We start from the raw sequence: 22,532 nt of genomic DNA, 5'->3' as shown, positions 1-22,532 counted from the left end.
TCAATGATGCTTACGTCCCCGATAGGGCAAAATGGCTGATTTTTCAAATCGAAGTATGGCGCAAGTGACACCTCAAAATAAAAGTGTTTCAAAATTTTTTTTAATAAAACGAACCATAAACAGAAAAAGGTGTCGTTAAAATGCAATTTCTTTCGTTCCTTCTATACGACACCATGAGTTATATATTCATCTGCATCGTCACGGAGTCATCTGGGTTATTCCGTAATCTTCCGCATTTCATCCCGTCTTAGTCCATTAGACAACTAAATTCATTTTCTCGGGCTGAAATTAAAGTAACAAAAAAAGCTTGCAGCCGTCGACTTTAGTTTAAAGTTCCACGTATCTTGGTTGAATGATATGAACTATGACGTCATTATTATTCCAGATACGGCGCCATCGTTAAATTTTTCAAATGGCAATCCGTGTTTTTGATAATTTTATGGGAAAGTACGTGCTTTTTTATGTACAAAACACAAACTTTTCTATTATAATATACAGGGTGTCCCGAAATTAAAGCACCATATTTAAACAACGTAAATTAGGTCAAAAAATAACACCAAAACTTTAAATAAAACAATGTCGGAAAATGCTTCCTTAATGAGGTATGCCTCTTTAAAGACGTAACTCTGATGATGGTAATTTTGAAATATTTCCAAAACGGTGCAAGATAACTTTATGAAATTTGGTACGATTTTATACCTTATAAGCCTCAATTGACTGATGTGGCTGAATGGAAATTATTTCGTCAGAGGCGTGCTGCACGGGTAGTGTCGGGGTTAAAAAATGCTAGATTTTTTTTATGTGCCCCATTTTTTAGTTGCTGATGCAAAATTATGAAACCATATACGCTTCCAGAAAAAAAAGACACTCTTGGTTCACGATGCTAGGACGCTTCGTTTTCGAATAAAATGAATTTAAACATTACAATGCATGACAAATACAAATGATTTACTTTCTGTGAAAACTTAATAGTAGGCTACGAAATATTAAACAATGTTGACTGTCAATTTGATGTTTATATTTATTCTGTTGGGGAGTTTCTTTGTGTCATTATTAAGCTGTTAGTGAAAAATGGAGAAATTTTCAAGTAGGGAGCTTGCCGATATTCATTTTATTTATGGGTTCTGTAATGGTAATTCGCGAGCCGCCGTAGAAGAGTACAGAAGGAGGTACCCGAGAAGAAGAATACCTTTTCGATCTGTTTTTAGTCGAGTACATAGAAATTTAATCGAATGTGGTTCTTTTCAACGTTCTCGAGGCCAAGGAAGACCTACAGTAGATTACGATTTCGAGGATGTGCTTAATCGAATAGAAGAAAATCCTCAAATTTCTCTAAGAACGCTTGAAAACATTACAAACATACCAAAATCGATCGTAAATACAGTCGTTAAAATAACAACAGATAAACAGTTATTTCGAATATTAATTTTTAGATAGGAAGAATGACTCGGATGCAGGGATTGCATCCCTTTCACTATAAAAGGGTTCAAGACTTACGAGAGGAAGATTTTACAGTTAGGATGAATTTTTGCCAGTGGGTTTTGAATCACCAAAATGTTTTACATAATATCTTGTGGTCTGATGAGGCTAGTTTTACGAGAGACAAAGCATTTAACATCCATAACACACATTATTGGGAGTATGAAAATCCAAAAGTCGTAAGGAGAACACATTTTCAGCATAGGTTTTCTGTCAACATTTGGGCAGGTATCATAGGAAATAGATTAATAGGACCAGTTGTATTTCCAAACCGGTTAACAGCACAACACTATTTACATTTTCTTCAAAATGAGCTGGCAGGCCTATTAGAAGATATACCATTGCATACCCGATTGCAAATGTATTATCAACAAGATGGGGCACCAGCTCACTTTGGAAATAACGTGAAAAATTGGCTTGATGAAAAGTTTCCAGGCAGGTGGATAGGAAGAGGTAGTCCAATAACCTGGCCCCCTCGATCACCTGACCTTAATCCCCTGGATTATTTTTTTTGGGGCTTTATGTGTAGCATAATCTATGCCACAGAAATAAACACGAGGGAAGAACTGTTGGATAGAATCAACTTAGCTGCTAATCAAATAAAAGAAAATACGTTTCAAATTTCCCGTGCCTCCCAGAGCATAAAAAAACGATCTAGACTGTGTATCCAACAAAACGGAAACTTATTTGAAAACTTACTTTGAAAGTGCGTCATTTAAATTTCTTGTTCGTTTTTTATTATTGTTTAATCGTTTTGATGTGTTTAATAAAATATCGCTTTAAGCATCATTTGTATTTGTCATGCATTGTAATGTTTAAATTCATTTTATTCGAAAACGAAGCGTCCTAGCATCGTGAACCAAGAGTGTCTTTTTTTTCTGGAAGCGTATATGGTTTCATAATTTTGCATCAGCAACTAAAAAATGGGGCACATAAAAAAAATCTAGCATTTTTTAACCCCGACACTACCCGTGCAGCACGCCTCTGACGAAATAATTTCCATTCAGCCACATTAGTCAATTGAGGCTTATAAGGTATAAAATCGTACCAAATTTCATAAAGTTATCTTGCACCGTTTTGGAAATATTTCAAAATTACCATCATCAGAGTTACGTCTTTAAAGAGGCATACCTCATTAAGGAAGCATTTTCCGACATTGTTTTATTTAAAGTTTTGGTGTTATTTTTTGACCTAATTTACGTTGTTTAAATATGGTGCTTTAATTTCGGGACACCCTGTATAACGATTTTTTTAATAAGATCCCAAAAACATATTTTCAATTCTGATATGTGTTATTAAATGAAACATACACTTTTTGTTGTGTTCATGCTCTCATCGCCATAGCCAAACGTCATAAAACTTTCAATTCTTTGTGCTATGAATAAATGCATTGTGATACAACTTTTATTGAAAATTAATTCTTCACGAAGTCAAACCAGAACTTACAAACATGAAAATTAAAATTTTATTGGTGCATTTTGTATTGAACAAATACAAATACCTTTTCGGTGGAAATAAATAAACAAACCTAACAAAAAATCGATAGAAGACTACCCCGATCCGGTTAGTGAAGGTGGAGCTTTAATCGTTAGGTGCTGTGAAGAAAAATATGTTTTTGAGAATTCTTCAAAAAATTTGGTATGTAACACACTAAAGTTTATGTCTGGACGTAAAAACGCGCCCTTTCTCATAAAACTATCAAAAACAGAAGTTCAATATAAAAGAATCAACATTAACATCATATCGAAACTAATAATGATGTCACAGCTAATATCATCCCACCAAAATATGTGGAATTTAAAATTAATGTCGACGTACCCGAACATTTTTTATTTTTTTTAAGTCCAAGCTAAGCAAATAAATTTATTCCATACTTCATGTACACACTGTATAATCCTGTGCAAAAATGCCTAGCGCCATGGACAAATGAAGTCCATTAAGTCCACAAGATAAAACCTCCCTTAACCATTCAAGCCACATCATTCTTCTTCTTAATTTGCTGTGAGCAGTTTCAAGTCTGACCATTGTAAATTAGTTCTGTTGAGCAATAAAAATAGTTTTTAACGCTATTGTGTAAAATAAAAAACCTTATTTCAATTAGTGTTCACAAGTGATAATAATTTGTTAGTTATGCGTGCTTTAAACGAAAAAGTCGATGCCGTTTATTTTTGCTGAAGGTGGTTAAAACTACCATGCCGCCGAAAGGATCTTTAAGGAAAGATTTTCGGAAACTCCAATAACTCGCAAATTCTTGTGGAAACTAATCAGAAAGTTTACCACCCAAGGGAGTGTTGGGCAATCCGAGGGTGCGGGTCGTCTTAGTGTATCTGAACACACATATTTGGAAATTCTTAAATCAGTAGTGGAGTAGGCTCAATTATCAGCATCGGCAGTAGCAGCGCAATGCGAGGTCGGTCATGTTACTGTAAAAAAAAACTTTAAAAAAAAAATCTTTCCCTACAAACTGAAAAATTTACAAAAGTTTATTTACAAGAATGGATAACCGAAGAGAAAGAATCAGGACAACCTGTTAGTCTAAAGCATTTGTTTTTCTGACGAATGTATATTCTTTATAGATGAAAGAGTACACAAGCAAAACGTTCAGTCGTAGTGTGATACGAACCCACATTATTTTACGATGTTCATACACAACAACCGCAAAAGTTAAATGTGTGGGCAGGAACCCCGGGAAACCACATTGTGGGGCCACTATTCTTGAAAGAGAATTTCGACGGAAAGTTGTTGTTGTGTAAAATAATTCCCACGAGTTTAATGAGAATAATGTAAATGTATTTGAACAAGACGGTGCCCTTTCCCATGATGCTTTAGCTGCACGTAATTTGCCCAATGAAAATTTTGTTGGAAACTAAATGAGAGGGGACCGTTCAATTGAATGGCCTCCCAGATCTCCCGATTTGACACCCCTAAACGTTTTTTTATGGTGCTACATTAAATCAACGATTTTTGTTACACCACCAGAGAATTTGGCAACATTTTTAGATCTATCAACCCGCGAACTTCGTTGATCTAGGGCAGGAATGTGTTGACCAGTTAATATTTGGTCAGGAGCAACATGGTGTCTATTTCAAACATTTAATTAAATTTTTATTTCCTATCAACAAAAATGATTTTTTATTGTGTATGTACTACGAAACTGAATTTGTGTCGTATTTTTACGTTTTTTTTTTCTATTTGCTGCTTTTTTTCTCAAAAACTAATCGATCGATTTTAAATCGCATTAAAGCGTTAAATTTAACTTTAGAATATTTTTATTTTGAGGCGCGACTTGACCCATGTCTCAATTTTTAAAAATCGGCCATTTTGCTACACTAGCGACGTACGCGACATATAAAAAAAACAAAAAAAATATTATTTTTTGTTCTATTTAAGACTAATTTTTAGGTTTTTAAAAATAATAATTTTTATATATGTACGTAGACACAAACACATTTGTATGGAATCACCCAGTAATAATGGGGAAAAGTATTTACTTTAAAAAAATATAAAAAGGGAATAAAAACCGAATGCGTTTACTGCTAAAAATATTTGAATTCGTAAAAACATAATCAGATTTGTTCCTGTACTGTCGGTTTTATTGCTCCGATATAGTCTTTGTGAATTTATAAATTTTTTCTTTCCGCAAATTTTATTCAAGAATACCTTATGTGGGGTTATCAAACGATCACAGGAGGAAAATTATTGCTTTTTTTGAAATAAAGTGTGCCCCAAAAAGAAATTGCACGAATGGTGAGGATCACACAAGGAGTTCTAGCAGAAACACATTCAAGATTTCTGAACGTGGTCCCTAAAATATAGACCTAGAAGAACTCCTCGAAAAGTCGCTACAGAACGCGAAGACCGCGCTTTAACTCAAACGGTAAGAAAAAAATTCCATAACATCCCACCCCGAGCTTCAAGAACAACTTTTGCAAGCTACAAGTGTTGACATTTCGGTCAAAACTATCAGGAAAATACATCGAACTCGAGACCTTTTCAGAAGAAGACAATTGAGGGTTCCAACCCTGTAAGGGAGAATAAAGTTGATCCTCCAAATTGGTGCTTGGAGCACCAAACGAGGACAATTGAAGACTAGCGAAGTTTCTTGTTTTCGGATGAGATCAGGATTGGGAGATCATGGGAGACAGGCTACTTAGTTTCAAAAACAAAAAAAAGGAACTGTAACATTATAATTGGTGAAAAAAACTCCTTTAATTCCCATTAGACAAACACTAACAGGTCGAAAATATGATAATCAACTGCTGCAACTCGTAGAAAGATTCTGAAAAGGTACCTTTGGTGATTCTCTTTGATTCATGCATGGTAGCAGCGACGCAGTAGCGGAACTAGTAGAAATTTTTTCAAAGTGAAAGATTTTAGATTGACTTTCTTGTTCATCGAATCTTGATCCAATTGAGCACTTGTGGGATAAAGTTAGAAGAAGGATTAGACCATACAACAATTAATAGGAGCAGGTTTAGATACTTGGAAAAATTTCCCTCAAGAACCTAATTTAATAGAGAGCATGCCTCATCGAATTCCTTTTTGTATTATCGCTAGAGGAGGCAATATTGATTATTAGATTTAAAAAAACCTATTACTTTTTCTTACACTTTCATTTGGCTTACGTTGAATTTTCTAAGGAATTTACATTTTTGATAATTTTTTTATTTTAGAATTTGTTTATATATTTTTTTTAATAGCAAAACGTTTTGGATAAGCTGTTTTTTTATTTTAAAACGATTCTTCTTAAGTGTAATACTATTTTCTCATAGTTGCTGAGTGATTCCATACAAGTTTGAGTGTGTGTTTAATAACAGCGGGCGGAAGGGTGACAAATTGAGGCCGCGCGGTATTCTCGAACCAAAATTCAAGGGGACGATGTCTAATGCGTCTCTGTCTAGCTATCTCCATCTTTTCTGGACCATCAAAGGCCCCAAAAAAAAACAGCTCTGCACATCGCTCTAAAGTACACAAAGTGTACCACAACTGTTACAATTCCTCCCCCAGAGCAGCACTGATTCTTCCACGATTTACGATCTTAAGCAGTTGTGCTCTCGCCCTTAACATAAAAGTCTTGTTTAAATCCTGGAAGATACGGTCTTGGAACAATCACATTCTAGGCGACATTTCTCTTGCCTGCATTTTCCGCTAATCTGGATTGAGAAGTTGCAGCGACCCAGGACCGGAGCGTGATTTTCATTTGTGCATTTTGAGTGCCAGTGGTGTAACACTATTTTTCATTCCGCGTAAAACTCGTCACAGAAGGATTTCAATCGAGTGTAACCCTTTCTCTTTCCATCTCATGCAGGCCACCGATGCGTATCTGTAAGGGCGCTAATAGGATATCGAACATGGTAATTTCTCCAATCCCTCTTGAAATAATACCCTACTTAACCCGAATTCATCCCCTTTCTCCGTGTTCAACGAAGGATTTAATTAGGATGGAATCGGAGGCCCGGGTATTTTGACAATGTAAGTAGAGAAGTTATTCTCGGCTTTTTCGATGGTTTTGCTGCGCCCCCCTCCTTCTTCGCCCTCTTGCCCACGCGCGCGGTTTTCGCCCGATATTTGATGGGTTACTGCACTGGCCCCATCAATGCACGTCTCCGGTTTATTACAATGAAATATTAAGAAGTTCTCCGAGGCTTCCCTTGTCTCGTATTAAAATAAAGGAAATTCGCTCGTTATTTAAATGGAGAGGTGTAATCCATTTGTGAATTTAGAAACTGTGCTTCGCAGCCGTCCGGGCAATGGGCGAAATTTACTGCTTATGCTAATTTTCGCGAAATTGCATTCGTTCCCTTTTATTGTCTGAACATTTTTGAGCACCTTTAGGACACGAAATACCTTCCCGGTTCTGTCACTTTTAAATTCAAAAAATGTCTAATTTCGTGACAATGGCCCTCCTCATGGTTATCCTCGGAAAGCGCGTTCCAACGTTGAGCAGCACCTCAACAAGTGAGGCCAAAACGAGTGATCAAATCGACATCATCGAGGACATGCCAGACAAGGGCGAGCTTCCCTTATGGTACAAGCACGCCATTAAGGAAATTGCATATTACTTAAGGGCTCATAAGTTTAATGAATACGATAGACGCTACAATAGGGCTGAGGAACAGGCAGAGAGGTAGGCAATTCCTTGATAATTAAATCCATCGCATTGTCCTCGTAAATTAGTGCTTAAGCAACTTAGTTTTAATTTGCGAAACATTGGGGATAATTGCGGCTGAAATCTGGAACGTCTTTTCAAACTGAAACTTTTAAAGCTGCCACGTTTATGACGTGGAAAATCCGCTATTAAAAGAACGTCGGACTTAAAGTCATTTAGAAAGTTGCTTAATTTTCGCTTCTGCAGGACTAATTACCAGCAATTCCCCAAACCGCCATTGAGATCCTTGCATTGGGAGGTGCTCAAGTACTGCGACCTGTCTTTTATTATCTGCGTGGATTATTTGTGGAAGAAGCTGAGGAAGGTTGCCTTAAGAAGGCAGGACGATACTGCAGTAGTCGCCCAGGAAAACCAGTGGTCATTGGACTCGGCTCAGGTGAAGCAGGTAGAAGAAGAATGTCAGAAACTGAGAAAAATTGAGGATGCCATTGCCGATCCCTTTGAAGGTTGTCGCTCAGATGCTCCTCAAAGGAACTACACTAAAATTTTAGGGCCTTTGGAGAGGTTCCAATGGAGATCCACGGCTAGTTTCTTCATGTGTTGGCACACCATGAACGAAATTCCTCATTTGAGTTATTTAGACGAGTTTTGCGACAATTTCGCCGTTTGTCTAGGAAACAGCACTGCAGCCAGCAATGGAGATCAGCGGGGAAATAACCAAGTGCCCTTTGCGTGTGCGCAGTACAGGTGCGATGATAGTTTTAGGAAATTTACACCAAATTCAAGCAAGAATCAAACCTAGTTTACTGGCTCTAAGCACTAAAAAATCAAAGTCTAATTAACATGACCATTCAGAGAAACTCCCTTGCAACAACTCAATCTAGAAAGACCATTAACCAATCTCTCGATTTCTGAGAATCCTATCTTCCAAATAAACGCGTCAGTGCTCTGATCTATTGGTCCTGAAGTAAATTGGCGCTACTGCATATTTCCTAATATCCAGAGAGATTTTAAGTTTTAAAAAGCCCATTTTCCTCTCTCTTTTTCCTAGTTTTTGTCCCGACCCCTGCTGCCCTTACAAACATCTCTCGAAAGGGGAATCTTGTTGGGACAAAGAGAAAAATCCCTGCTTGCAGGAGAATCCTGCAGGCCAGCGGGAGTGCGGCTTTCATAGAGTGGAAAATCGGGATTTTAGGTAGAGTAAGACGTATCAGCAGCAATAATTGCATCTCGTGCACTTTAAAATGATACTTCAAGCGGTTGCTGCAACAGACACATCGACGAAGGAGGCCAAATTACCAAACAACCCCGACATTAAATTAACTTGCAATTTGTGCTTGCAGTGACATGATATTGAATCGATGGAATATAACATGTAAATGCCAAGAAAAGGGTTACATTTGGAGTTCTATTTATGGAATCTGCGTTGATTTAGACGAGTGCTCCGAGTCGAAACTTCACACTTGCCATGGAGAAGGGCAGGCTTGCTTAAACATGCCTGGGAGCTATAGGTGGGGGGCGTTTTTAGAGCTTCAAAAGAAAATATATTCGACGTTTGTAGCTGTGTTTGCAAGTGGGGTTTCTTCCACGATAAGACTCAAGATAAATGTATTGTAAGCGAATCTATATCGAAGATTAAGCTCACCAGCAAGGAGATATCAACGAATAAAACAAGTAAATGGAAGGCTTTCATGAGGGCAATTCTGAGCGTAATTGGAAGGTCTTCAAAGGAAGGCCAGACCTGAATTTTCGCTCCACGAAATTTCAACTACATTAATAGTCATATCATCCAGAGAGTAAATTTATGCATTAGCAGGTACTTCACACCTCGAAATGAAAGTTTTCGAAATTGTATCCCTCCAACAAAGCAATCGGATTATTTCGTAAACAAAGGGGGATTGTTTACTTAATCCTGAATGTGTTATAATTTTCAAAACTTTCCAGAGAACTGTTCATTATGTTAATGCATAGATGAGTTTTCCTTCGTGTCTGCTTAAACATATTGTTAAATTTAATAAAGAATGGTTGTTGCGAAGTTTATGTATTAATTTGTCTCTGGTGAAGCACCTCCTTTTCCAGGCCCGGACTCACGGCCGAGTAAAACCTTGAGGGATGGCGTTATTTATCTTCTTTATCTTACCGTTTAACCTACTAATTTTTAACTACCCCGCCGTAAATTGTAGGGCTCAAAGCAAAACAGGTTGAATGTAAATACCAGTTGCGGCAGGAATTAATTTGAATGAGGCGGTACTTGATGCCCACTTCTGTGATATATTTTCTCAAATTAAGTGTAAAGAGCCATGGGAAAGACGGTTTTCTACGAAAAACATAACCGAATTTAAAAGGCTCCTTAAAGCCTTCTGATCAATAGAGACATGTACATTCCCCTAAAAGGAGCATTGGAGTCATTAACGGCCAGTTCTAAAACGTCAGAATTTTTCTAATAAGGATAGTCCCAGAAAGTATTTCGATCTAATGGAGGGTTTTAAATAAAGGAAATTTTTTTTTACCTCTCCACTAATTTTCTCCATTAGTGGACAAAAACGGCATTGCTCGAAGCAGTTCAATGATTATTTTTGCATTCACCATTAAGTGCAGAAAAACTATTTCGAACGTGCTAAATATCTTTTTTTCTGTTTTATGATCCATGGAAATATACGTCTTTCGTGCACAATGTGAAGCCAAGTATGCGCCTTATCTTTCTCTTTCTAACGGCCTAGAACTCAAGCAGATAGCTCTTGGCGGTTTAAAAATATTGGCATTTTAGTGAAGAGGCCAAGGAGAAAAGTGTGAAAATGATCTTTATGATCATTTTTAAAACATAGAACGGGGCAATCCCTCCTTTTAACCTGGTTGGGGATGATTCCATAAATTATGAATGCACGTAAATGAAAGGTATGAAGGTGTTGCTGTTGAAGGGTGATAAATGGAGGCAGTTTTTCGGATCAAGAAAACAAAAACACGTGCCGACGGGGCTCCCTAATTAGTTTACCGGTCTCGTGGCCTTTTAGAAAATTTAATTTTATTTGCCATTTAACGCGGCACAATTAAATTTTTTCCTGCACGAAGGTAAAAAAGATAAAGGCAATATAATTCTCCATTCCTCTTCATTTGCTTTGCGTGGATTCTCTCAAACAGGAAAATAAAACAGTCGCCCGAATCCATTATTTTTCACTTAGCCAGTGCCATTAAAAAGGGCGAACAAAGCACTGAAATGTGTTTTGCCGGGGACATCCAACGAGGAATAGACTCGTGCCATTGTCTGACGATTATAGTTTTAAACGAAAATCGCGACTTTCTGATTAAAAACTCCTCCCGAAGTAAAGGGCCATAAAGCCGGTTTATGTGGAGGCAATTCCAGCAGTATATTCGCCCGCTAAAAACTTTAATTTAACCGAAATAAGCCGACAGAAACGTATAAAAATCTGGGGAAATTTACAACCCCTTGCAAGCTTGTAAGTACTAAAATATTGCTCTGGAGGTTTCTCGCTCCCGCCCGCCAAAAGAACCATTTGCAACAAAAATGGCCGCAATAATTTCTTTTAATTTCATAAGTAAGGCAGTAAAGTAAAGGTCTCTTAAATTAGCCAGAGCAGACCTCTAAAAATGAGTTTAAATTAAAATGAAGGAAAGGATCCATTTAAACGGCAAAATTTATTTACGTTTTGAGCTAGGACGAATCCTGGTTTCGTATATTCATCATTTCCAGTGAAAAATTACAGCCCTATCGTTGTATTCCAATACTCAACCCTTAGGGGCTCAAAGTTGCACTGTAATCAGAACCGAAATTTCTTGGATCTCCCAAGACGTCGCAGTCCTGCCACTTTCCTTAGAAGGGGTCGAAGCGAGGCAAGAATTTCCACTTGAAGTTTCTTTCGAAAAATTATTTTTTCCGGTCAATCTAATTTTGCGAGTCCTCAACCTATTTTCTAAGAGAATCACCGCAAATTATGACATTAAAATGGGTAATTTTACCTGATAAATAATGCAGTATACATCGTCCAATCTCAATCTACCTGTTATGAAAAGAACGGTGGATTGTTGGTAAATTGAATCTGCTAGAAGTTGATGGAAATTTGGGAGCAAAACAACGTTAACCCCTGTGGAAGTGTTAATAAGTTTGATATTTATTAAATTGGCAGCGGAACACTCACGAATTAGTTGAGAGCTCCAATATGTTTCTCAAAAGGTTTATGAAGCCGCTAGAAGAAATTTCTTCTTTATGGTTTCTGTAAACCTACATTTCATAAATACTGAGTGTGCGACCAGATTGAAATCGTTATATTTTAATTAAAAATTTACGATCTCAATCCGAACGCCCATATGTAGTTTAATTGAATAGGACATTTATTGCCTGGGAAAATAGTTTCGTTTTTTGGTTTATTTTCCTCAGTTATCGGCTTTGCTTTAAGGTCCTCTATGCCTAAATTCATCTTCCGCTCATCTGTGATTATCGGCTGCAGCCAATGGCCGCAAGACAGATCTCCAATTTGAAATTTTATGACTTACTTCACACCTACTTTCGAGGAACTTTAAAAAGTCCTATTAAATAACTTGCTTATCAAGTTTTGGTGTCATGTCCCCATGAAAAGTTGATGACTAGTGCCCGTAAACCAAGTGCAACGCCACCAAAACCCCTTAAGAAAATCTCTAAATATTCAGTGACCTGGATTAAAGTCATCAAATGACAACGCTGTAATTCTTTTTTATCTTCAAAGAGCACGTGGACTTGTATGGTGAAGGTCAGCTACCACAGTCAGCGTCCAATTGCCAGATTGTGATCAGTTTTTGCAAATTTAAGCTAACTGATAATGATGGACGGAGACGTTAAAGCGATAGTTAGGAATTTGTCCAGAGACAATTAGGAGAAATACTCGTGGGCCTTGCACCTTTTCTCTTTCTTTAGATGTTCATTTCATGTTCATCGAAACCCCTTCATGTAATGTATTATGTAACGATAAAACCGTTTTGTTTTACGTCAGTATTTCTATCTGCGGTCGCACTAATCAGCATTCAGTACGGGCCTCGGATGGCACGTGACCCAAATAACTGTCGTGTGTGGCTCGAACAGGATTATTTTCGCCTTTTGTCTGAACGTCGTGGGCTTTTTATTCTCTGACCGATGAACAAAATCGTGTACGTTCTAATCAATCAACCTGCAGAAAAGACTGTCAGGGAATAGGAACTGCCCTCCCTTTTTGTTCTTATTTTCCAATGGGAGTTTGCTGTGTAATCTGGTCGGGATATCTTGATAAAGAAACGTGGCAACGTCGCGCAACAAGAAAAACCACTAGAGATAGTCGAGTAGTTAAATTCGCATTCGCCATCAAGGCCAGAAAAAACGTGGATACGTACTTGATGTTTCTACTTTTACCCTATTTTTTATTTAAGATTTGAAATTGTTCTAGAGACCTCCAGAGAATCGCCAGGGCAGGCATAAGGAAAAATTTAAAGTAAGTGCAATTTCAAATCTGTTCAGCAATACTCGTTAAAGATCTCACATGAGCTATCAAACTGAGAGAGATTAACTGAAATGCAGGATATCCCCCGGAGCTGATTAATTATTCCCCATAACCCTCTTTGATCGTTACCACCATTACTAAGTGGCCTGGAGTAACCCAAAATTGCTCGAGCGCTCTGATCATCGTTCTGTAGACTTTTTTTATAAATTCGGCCAGTAGAGCAAGAGATCTTGATGCAATGGAAGTGCTTCTTGAAAAAATCCATGAGACTAATTGTTAAAAATACTTCGAATTTCAAAGATAATTTTTACGAATTTTCCGTACGATGGGTAAATCGCAAAAATTGTCATCAATATGAGCATTCAAGCTACGTATCTGTATTGGATGTTAAAATTATGGAATTACCGACGGTATGTTGGAAATTCCACAGTGAACTGCAATTCCGCGCAAATCTAAATAGCCTCTTTCACACACAAAATACTGAAGTATCAGCCAGTGCAGTGACACTCGGCTTCGCCCCGGCATCAATCAAAATATTGTGTGTCAAGGGAGTTACTCGTGCATTTCCATTATACAGGCCCGAAGACCCTCTTTTTGGTTTTGTTTTTTAATTTGCCTCTAGAGGAATTTATGGCTTTAGCGTTAGTCAGCTCCATTTACTTAATGTCTTCGCAGAAACGTGCGGCTAATCCTGTTAATTATTTCATATAACGAAACTTAAAGCAAAAAGTCCGAAGCCCTTTCCGGTAGCCTCGACCTGCAAAATCTGGCATAATATCGCTAAAGGATTAAGTGTGATATATCACCCGACAGTGTTACGTAAACAAAGATAAATCGCGCATCCGGGTCTTTTTAATTTAGAGACTCTTTCGTCAGGAGAAACGTCGGTTTCCTGCCAACGTAACTGACTCGTTGTGCAGCCATCAAACATGTTAAAACCAAAATTAAACTCCCAATACTCGAGGAAATGTGACATTCCGAGCCAACAATCCATATTTTATTTATATTTTAAGGAAATCCTAAACCATATGCACGCAAACACGTTTCAGCAAACAGTTCCTACTTGCGAGCAGTCTGTCTTTAATATTAAACTTCCTCGCAACATGGCAATCTTGGCAACGCCTTCGCCCTCACACGATTTTATATATTTTATATTTCTGCCGACGTGTCAACAAGGCGAAATAAATAGCAAAAACCTGCTGTGCTGGCTCGCAGCTCGTTTGAATAATATATGAAATGGTTTAGAAATGTATAATGGACCCGGTCGGCGTATATCTGTGCAAGCTGATACGAAAAAACCCAATTTCTATTCACAGGATTCTAAATCTACACTCCACTTTACCGCTCGAAATGAGAAAGTCGGACCCGTCGATACAGATGGAGATGAAAATTGTGTCTTTGTCAATAAGAGATGTGGCAACAACCTTTGTACGTTTGGTTGCATAACATGTTTCAGGCCGGAAGTTTCCAAATGTTTTTAATTTAATCGATGCACTTCATTAAATAGAGCGATTCGGGCCAGGAGTTTTCGAATTTTTATTTCATCCGTGCCGCTTGTTACGTAAACACTATCTCTATTCGTTTTGTTGTGGTTACAACATGTTCAAAAATCTTGCTATCCAAATCGGCAAACCAAATGGACTTACAACAAAACTATAAAGATTGGCATAACACAAAGAACCTATGAAATACCGCAGTCCATATGGTCGCTCTTGTTCCGAAACAACGGATGTTAATTTCCCATTGTTGCCACATGCGCGTGTCTTTGAACCGGTAATTATTAAATTTCTGGCATAACTGATATGTAATCGATGGGTCTCTGATTATACCTCCGTTTGACAACCGTTATTAAACCAGAGATATATGTTAGGGCGCCAAATTTGCCGCCACATCTGACTCTATTTGTATGTATTGGCAGGAAATTTGTAGATTTATTACACCACTACAGGGGGGATTATGGTGACAGGCGCCAGAACCGCCTATCAGCAGTGGGAACGAGCCCCGAAACTTGGATGTTGTAATTAAAATCAAATTGATTTAATATATAATTTTTAAATATATATATTTTGGTATTAGAGTATCAGTCTAAATTTGGGAGTTCGGTTCAGGAATGCCGAAAAATGCGCTAAATTGAACTTCAATCCCTAGAATAACTATTAGTATTATTGATGACTGATAAGGCAATGATAAATTATGGTGTAATCAAATGCGTAGAGCCATCTGCAATTTCCTACCTGAATTAAGCCAATCAATGTGCAGAGTTTTTAAGGAACTCCAATTTGCAGCAACGTAGAACTGCAAGTGCCATCTTGTGGCTGTTCACTCAAGTTTCGAGAGCTGGTTCAAGGACATGTATAGGAATTTGGATATTTCCTAGATTTTGAATAGATATTCAACAGCATAAATTCTCTTGGCCTGAAACTCTATTACGTGTGAATCCTAAGGGCCAAATTAGGAACTTGTTGATATATCTATCAGAAGCGTAATTAGGAGTCTGGGCCCTGATTTTCATGCAGGTTTAATGTTCCTAGTAACATCACCAAAACATGATAAACCAGGCCAAAGACAGTTAAAAGCTCTCGGTCTATTTCTTGACTCAAGCTACATTGACGTGTCTCCTAAATCGCCAATTTTTTAATAAAATGTTCCATCTGTTAAATATTGGGAAATCAGTGCTATAAAAAAATCGGTGGAGTGTTGCATCTCTGTAGTTAAAAGTTTATATTTGAATTTCTTAATATTAAAATCTGTCTAATACGCCACTGCACCTTCTCAACTATTAAGGTAAAGGCCGCATATTTGAAAAGAAAGTTAGAGGTTTGGGATCGTAACAAGGCAGTGGCGTAAAGATTTTCAAGACATAATGAAGTTCTAAAAAAAATTATACAGGTAGGAGTCAGTGTTGTTTTTATCAAATTTTAACCAAAGACGTTCCTGACGGGTTTACACGTACAGTAAATTTTCTGAAAAATAACGGTCATCAATCAAATTTGTTCCTCCAATAAAAATAAGACACTTTTCCATTGTTCCCTGTATACTGCGCGTTTAACAACCTGACTTTAAACTTGGACTATCACCGCCCATGGAAATCGATGCCTGCGCACATACTGAGCGTTTCCAAGTTTCCACTTTCTGGATACACTTAGTGCATTATTTCCGGCGTTTGCCGTCGTATGGCCGATTTCGCTTTCGGGGATAACTCGATCGAGGCACAATTTGCTAGGATTTTGTGATGTGTCAATACATGAACGTTTAAGTTTATCTAATGTTTGAACGAAGACGAGAAAGGTAACAGTGATTTCTGTTCGATGTATCGAATTCGAATCATTCTTCTAAGGTACATTTGCATGGAACTACAGTAATCAGCTGGACTAAAGATTTCTTTACAAAATAATTAAATTTCGTAACCTGACGGCGCTTAGCTAAATTTTATAAATCTCGCAGAAGCAGATTCGCATTTTTTACGAGGAACATCACATAAACTTACCTATTTGCAGGAAGCATAAACAGTTTATACGAAAGCGTACATTTTTAAGTCCATATTAAACCTTTCATTTTAGATACAAATTTGAAAATCACTCTCCCACTGTGACTCAATCGCTCACTTTCACCTTATTGTGGCCCTTGAACTTTTTCGAATAATACTCTATTTTTAGTGCCTTTGCTCCGATGATTACGACATAAATAAATTAGAAAGCGGCTAAAAATCAATTGTGGCAGTTCCTGCCAGATACCACGAATGGTATTCGTCTCAATTTTCTAGAGAACTCAATTTTGGCGACTAAAATTTCTCGACCAAATGGCGAGTGCACTCGCAATTCATTCTTTCCCGAGTATTAATTACTCGCATTAATTATATCACTTAAACCACTTTCAGATTGCGTGTTTAGACTTAATTTAGCACTCCATCAGGGCGACATATCCGTGAATATTTGCCTAATCGGTTTTATTTCTGGTCGGCGCTTGTTAAGCTGCAATAAACTCGCTTTTACGGATCAGAAGTGTTTGTAGGAACAATGAAAATCTCAAAGGAGATATAGGAATTTATGGCATGTGAATAATGACCAGGGATAACGACATTCACACCATCTTCAATCCTAGAGCCTCCAATCGAACTCGCACCCCTAGCGTTTTGATTACAGATGAAGGGGTGGCTAATGGTGAGCTTAAGCTAATTTTTGCACAAAAGTGAAAATTTTTTTGGGTCAAGTAGGTCCATCTTTTGGTCATTCCGACTCGGTGGGTAGTCAACCAGATTCAGTTGAACCATTATCACCTGCCACACCCCAAGGGACAGTCAATGGTACTGCCAATGGAACCACTGTTCCTCCAGTGGGATTTAGGGGGAAAATAAAAAGTTGCTCCGCGTCGTTTTGTTCCAGGTCTGCCAGAAAGGTTTGTATTCAGAGTAAATACATTTCATTGTTATTCAAACCGGTAACAACATGTTCTCCGATTAACTGCTCGTATTATGCCAGGGCTTGCGTGCTCTTAAATGAATCGCGTGTCTGCAATTGCACCGATTTACTTGCAAACACCCCAAAAACTCACAAGAAAACCTCCCTTTTGTGCGTGATTTGCTTTTTAGTTTTTATTCACATATTTTATTAAGCACGTAGTTTGGCTTTACACTGTTTACGTGCCTGTTAAAAATTTTTAAACCTGCATAAAGTACTTGGAGAGTCAATGTTTTTTACACTCAATCTATTAGTTGCATACTATGAGCTAGTTTACGGTAGCACAACGGAGACGCGTGTTTTTAAAGCAATTTTTGTCGACATCTCAATTGAAAAAATGTACATGGTACTCCCATGTACATGATGACTTGGACATGACTCTAGAAATTACATCACCTTGATATGCTAATTTACGTTGGTATATTACGTAGTTTATCACATTAATTTACCCTGTATATTAAAAGGACATAAAGTCGAGTTTCTCGACAATATGGTGAAAACATTAAATGCTAATTTTTTACTCTCCAAGTTTTAACTCTTATTATACAGAACTTTTTTTTTATTTTAGAGTTAAAATTCAAACATTTAGGCAACACCATGTAAAATGTCCCCACTTTCATTTTTCCCATGAATTTTCATAAAATTTCAGATATATTTCGGAATATGGGTCACTATATGTGTGACTGCATCCTGGGTTGGCGCCACCCATAGCATCAAATATTTGTATTTAAGACGCCCAAAGGACGAAGATTACGACGATCCCATTTTAGTGCCTCATGACACCACTGATTTGAATATGACTGTAGTTCAAACCAAATATGTAATATTACAAACGCCGATACGTTTTGTTCCAATTACCCTTTGATTGTGATTTTAGACGGTCGCATATCAGGCTCCGTTCTTCACCACCTGGTTCGTGACTAATTGGACAATGCTCTTTTTTCCCTTATATTTTATAAGTAGATTGAGTAGCAAGAGATGCGAGTCCATGTCCGACATTCTCACTGAAAGTATTAGGGATTTTCGGGATAAAGGATTCACTGCAGGTAGAATTATACATAGGAAATTTAGGGTCACTGCAATGAAGAGGATTTTAGTCAGATTCATGACAAGATGCAGTTTGTTCTGCCTACTCTGGGTGGGCACTAATTACATGTACATTCTTTCCTTGAAAATCCTGCTGGCCACTGATGTTATGGCTTTATTTGCGACCAACGTCTCTATTGTCTACCTCCTAAGTTGGGTTATTTTGCACGAGCAATTTGTTGGTATTCGCGTAAGTGCCATTTCACCCATTTTTTTCTCCACCATCAACCCTTATTACCTTTAACAGATTATGGCTGTGATAATATGTGACACTGGGGTAGCTCTACTGGCCTACATGGATGGTATCACTGGTAGTCCCACTCTTGGAGGGGTAGTGTTAGCCACTTCTGCTGCCGCAGGTTCAGGGGTGTATAAAGTGCTTTTTAAAAAGGTATTTTGAAGTTTTAATTTAGTATTTGAATTAATTATTTGGTCAATTTTAGGTGATAGGAGACGCCACGTACGGCCAAGTAGCTCTATTCTTCTCACTCATAGGAATGTTGAATGCAGCTTTATTATGGCCGCTCAGCTTAGGATTGTTTCTAACAGGGGTGGAAACCCTCCATTGGGACAAATTGCCTTGGCCGACGTTATTGAGTGCCAGTTGCCTGTCTTTAGGTAGGACTAAGTGTTTTCTTTAACTTGACAGCAATAATGGCCACAATGGAGGTGAAATTATCTACGAACTGGGTCACTATTAGACTACCCCTTTCTCTGATTTAATCAATATGAATTTGAAAGTTTCTCTATCAAACTTTACAAATTTCTAGTTGCCAATTTACTGGGAAACTTCAGCGTCGCCCTGACTTACGATCTCTTTATTACTTTGGGCTTAATCACGGCAGTTCCAGTCTCCGCAGGTGACTCCTTTTCTATCCTCAAACTAACTCCAAAAGGCAAAAAACCGTTTCTTTGCAGCCCTGGATGTGGTTTTATATGGGGCTCAGTTCGAGGGAATGAAACTGGCAGGGATTATTCTAATAGGGGTGGGATTTTTCCTCGTAATGTTCCCGGATAATTGGCCTGATTACATCACGCGTTTATTGAGGTAAGTCGAAATTTAATGTAGAGCTATGAGGATTTGGAATGTAAATAATAATCTTTAATGGATGAGTGTAATCGATCATCATATTTAATTCCAATCTTTGTTGATTACAAGGTCTCTATTTCCTTGAAAGCTTTTAATTTGTTTTAAGTGGGAGTTGGTGCAAGAATAAGCTTGACTTGTCAAGAGACAGTGTATGAGTAAAATTGTTAGCAAAATCCTCTATATCTTTACAGAACAACAACTCGTGTCATCCATGGAAAGGTCAGTTCTTGTAAGCCAGATTTTCCTAATAACTTGCGTAAATTTGCCTACAATTAGAGGCCATCGTTGATTTAGTTTTGCGTATACAGGATGCCCCAGCTTTATTTAAGTGCTAAATATCATCAATCCTGTGCATGCTAAAAATGAAAATGGGGACCTTCGATTTCTAATCACTAATTTTTGTTTTGGCACGCACAGTGATGATATTCAGCGTCTGAATAAAATTGGGACACCGTGTACATAAAATCCCGGGATTCCTATACGTTACAGATGGCTTATTTACCTACAAATGGCAATTTTACAAGGATTCCCTAGTTAGCACTAGAACATCACAGTAGGGAAAGTAAACATAGATTTCATAAACCGGCAACCCTGCGATATTGTTTTGTTTTATTATCCTGACCCCGTTGCATACGCGACACGTCACTCCGCAGGCTGCCATGCTAAGGGCAATGTTGCCACGCTTTCAAGAAAAACTCCAATTATGGGGAATATTGTTAAATTGCCACTTCACTATTTGCTTATTGGGCACAACACCCCCGATGCACTTAAAGAGGCACCCAATGGGGAAAAGTAATTAAGCTAGATTCGAGGCCTTATCAGTAATATGCTATAGAGTAATTTTGTTGCAGAAGTATCATCATGTTAACACACAGTGCGAGGTAAGTAGAATCGGTACTGTTAAAATCCGCCATTTTTGTTCATATAATTGGCATGCATATATATATATATATATATATGTATATATATATATATACACATATTCTGTGTGTTTGTTATTATTCTTCAGTATTTTTCATCTTCAGTTTTAGTTCCAATGACACAAAAATTTGAAAACACACACACACACACACACTTTTAGCCAGTTCTCTAGATAGATTTTCTTGAATTATTTATTAGCTAAAGTATCCTTTTCGATTTTTTTTAGTATGCCCGCTCCAAACAGGGGCAAAAAACGTGAACTAATGTATGTATGTGTAGTTGGCTGTGTCGTTCTGCTGATGCTGTACAAAATTCGATAGAGAACCGTTTTATTGTAGTTAGAGAGAATTCTTTGGAAGCTGCACAAAGTCAATATACAGTTCAATTACCAAGGCCGTGCGCCAATCGCTTCTTGTACAAAAAGTAGGCGTAGGTTTTATAGATGTTGAAGTATTGTACCCCTCGAATTTTTCGATCCTTGACAATAATTTTCTTGTCCATTGTATTATAGTCATTTTAATTGCTATTTGATTTATAATACTTGTTATACCTCCTGCCGTTGGTACATTTACCAAAATACAACGCAAAATACCGCTATAAATATAGTTTAATTCAACTCCTTTTACACCGCATTTTATTTATTTTCCATTGCTTTTCCAACAACTCTTACACTCACGAAGGAAATTAAGCAATTTCACCTCATTGTGCAACTTAACTGAAGCTTTTCTAATTTCCCTTCATGACCCACATTCTTTTGTACTCATCGCCATCATCAATCACTTTGAACACACTCTCTAACATACCTCTATCTCTCTGTCTGTCCTTTTCTTAATCACGTGTGACTGTGGCTCTATGTGCGTACAAACACGGGAAGACCATCTTTCTCCAAGCGAGGGGCTCTACCAGTCACCAGCTTCTCCAATGAGGAGCGACAAGGCCGAGAAGTCACTTCTGTCACAATCAGACACTAGTGTGATAATGAGTTGAACTGTGAGTGTTAATTGTTGTCGTTGTTAGAGCTTTTGTGTCTCTAGTAGTGTATCCTTAGTCGCATTGTTGTTTTAGACATCCCATTGAGCAAGAACAAGGTAATGGCGCATCAAATAATCTAGCCTTTTCTGAGTACGAGAACAAGAAATTTCTATCTTTTTTAGGTGGACTAGGCGGAACCGTCATGGGACACTGGGTGGAATTCATAGGCGAGAAGTGATAGATTATAGGACGGGCTACATAAGGTCACACTTGAGGTCGCCCTCAGGTCGAGTGAGATGATCCAGTCACAGTCCTACCATTAGGAGCAAGAGCAATTCCTTGACAATTCCAGAGGCGACTGGACGATCCAGTTTACCCGAGAATCTGTTAGGTTACTATTACGTGGAATATGTGTAAGTAGGTGAAGGGTTACGACGGATACCTAAAGTAGGGTATTAATAAAGCTTTACCGATGCAGAACTGCTCACGAAAAAGTTTAATATGTATGTATTGTAAAGCAACATGAATTTTAAGAGTAATTGTTGATGAACTGTTTAAAAGAAAACATCAAGAATAAATCATGCAATTTAATGATCAATTTAGTGACTGTAAGAACCTCATAGTTACGTATATCTTTTTAACTGAATTTTACATTTATATTTTTATCACCAATAAAGGATTAATTAAGATATTTCCAACACACTTATTCAATATCAGCTCCGCTTTTTAGAGGGGATTTGCTTACTTTTTGTATATTTGATATTGTGAGTATTTGTAGTACCAATTTACTTGTTATACTTGTAAGTTAACTAAGGTTGTTAATGTAAATAAATGTATTCAAAAGGAATAGTACATAAATTTCCAACATTGGTGAAGGCGCCTCAGAGTTCGTTTATTCACAAAGCCACTTTGCTAACATGAATCCGCACCTACTGTGCCATTACGGGTTAATGTTG

The 22,532-nt window shown here is 37.6% G+C and overlaps 2 protein-coding genes across 25 annotated transcripts; both read left to right on the top strand.

Annotated features, from left to right (window-relative positions):
* Nucleotides 1-7,370: 7,370 nt before the first annotated feature.
* LOC136343602 (transmembrane cell adhesion receptor mua-3-like) lies at nucleotides 7,371-9,533 on the top strand. 2 transcript variants are annotated; one of them, XM_066290436.1, is made up of 6 exons: nucleotides 7,371-7,606; nucleotides 7,835-8,094; nucleotides 8,140-8,335; nucleotides 8,640-8,783; nucleotides 8,932-9,099; nucleotides 9,150-9,533. In XM_066290436.1, exons 1-6 carry the CDS (start codon nucleotides 7,377-7,379, stop codon nucleotides 9,331-9,333), a joined length of 1,182 nt encoding a protein of 393 aa, XP_066146533.1. In that variant the 5' UTR covers nucleotides 7,371-7,376; the 3' UTR covers nucleotides 9,334-9,533. The 2 variants fall into 2 exon arrangements, with proteins under 2 accessions (XP_066146533.1, XP_066146532.1); XM_066290435.1 differs by having other exon boundaries at nucleotides 7,835-8,335.
* A 6,670-nt stretch (nucleotides 9,534-16,203) lies between these two features.
* LOC136343600 (solute carrier family 35 member F3) lies at nucleotides 16,204-22,453 on the top strand. Of its 23 annotated transcripts, none has more exons than XR_010732815.1 (15): nucleotides 16,204-16,338; nucleotides 17,062-17,210; nucleotides 17,261-17,445; nucleotides 18,157-18,327; nucleotides 18,385-18,553; nucleotides 18,605-18,783; nucleotides 18,841-18,984; nucleotides 19,037-19,211; nucleotides 19,364-19,453; nucleotides 19,512-19,641; nucleotides 19,875-19,902; nucleotides 20,535-20,564; nucleotides 21,479-21,594; nucleotides 21,670-21,692; nucleotides 21,759-22,453. XR_010732815.1 is itself a non-coding variant. In XM_066290432.1 (14 exons), the coding sequence occupies exons 2-12, from the start codon at nucleotides 17,111-17,113 to the stop codon at nucleotides 21,573-21,575; spliced, it is 1,470 nt and encodes a 489-aa protein (XP_066146529.1). In that variant the 5' UTR covers nucleotides 16,204-16,338; nucleotides 17,062-17,110; the 3' UTR covers nucleotides 21,576-21,594; nucleotides 21,670-21,692; nucleotides 21,759-22,453. The 23 variants fall into 23 exon arrangements, 9 of the variants coding, with proteins under 9 accessions (XP_066146529.1, XP_066146528.1, XP_066146530.1 ...); XR_010732814.1 differs by having other exon boundaries at nucleotides 21,653-21,692; XR_010732809.1 differs by lacking the exon at nucleotides 19,875-19,902 and having other exon boundaries at nucleotides 21,653-21,692.
* Nucleotides 22,454-22,532: the final 79 nt, after the last annotated feature.

This window comes from Euwallacea fornicatus, chromosome 15 (genome assembly GCF_040115645.1).
Source record: "Euwallacea fornicatus isolate EFF26 chromosome 15, ASM4011564v1, whole genome shotgun sequence".
Lineage (NCBI taxonomy): Eukaryota > Metazoa > Arthropoda > Insecta > Coleoptera > Curculionidae > Euwallacea > Euwallacea fornicatus.
Note: the sequence above shows the minus strand (reverse complement) of the source record. Positions and strands in the feature narration are given on the sequence as shown.

Excerpts from the sequence above, each read along its gene's own strand:
- LOC136343600 (XM_066290425.1), top strand. The coding sequence starts at position 17,111 with ATGACCAGGGATAACGACATTCACACCATCTTCAATCCTAGAGCCTCC. Across the intron at positions 18,784-18,840 it reads AGCAATTTGTTGGTATTCGC|ATTATGGCTGTGATAATATG; the intron begins GTAAGTGCCATT and ends TACCTTTAACAG. Across the intron at positions 20,565-21,758 it reads ATGTTAACACACAGTGCGAG|GTGGACTAGGCGGAACCGTC; the intron begins GTAAGTAGAATC and ends TATCTTTTTTAG.
- LOC136343602 (XM_066290435.1), top strand. The coding sequence starts at position 7,377 with ATGGCCCTCCTCATGGTTATCCTCGGAAAGCGCGTTCCAACGTTGAGC. Across the intron at positions 8,784-8,931 it reads GTGGAAAATCGGGATTTTAG|TGACATGATATTGAATCGAT; the intron begins GTAGAGTAAGAC and ends TTGTGCTTGCAG. Across the intron at positions 9,100-9,149 it reads AACATGCCTGGGAGCTATAG|CTGTGTTTGCAAGTGGGGTT; the intron begins GTGGGGGGCGTT and ends CGACGTTTGTAG.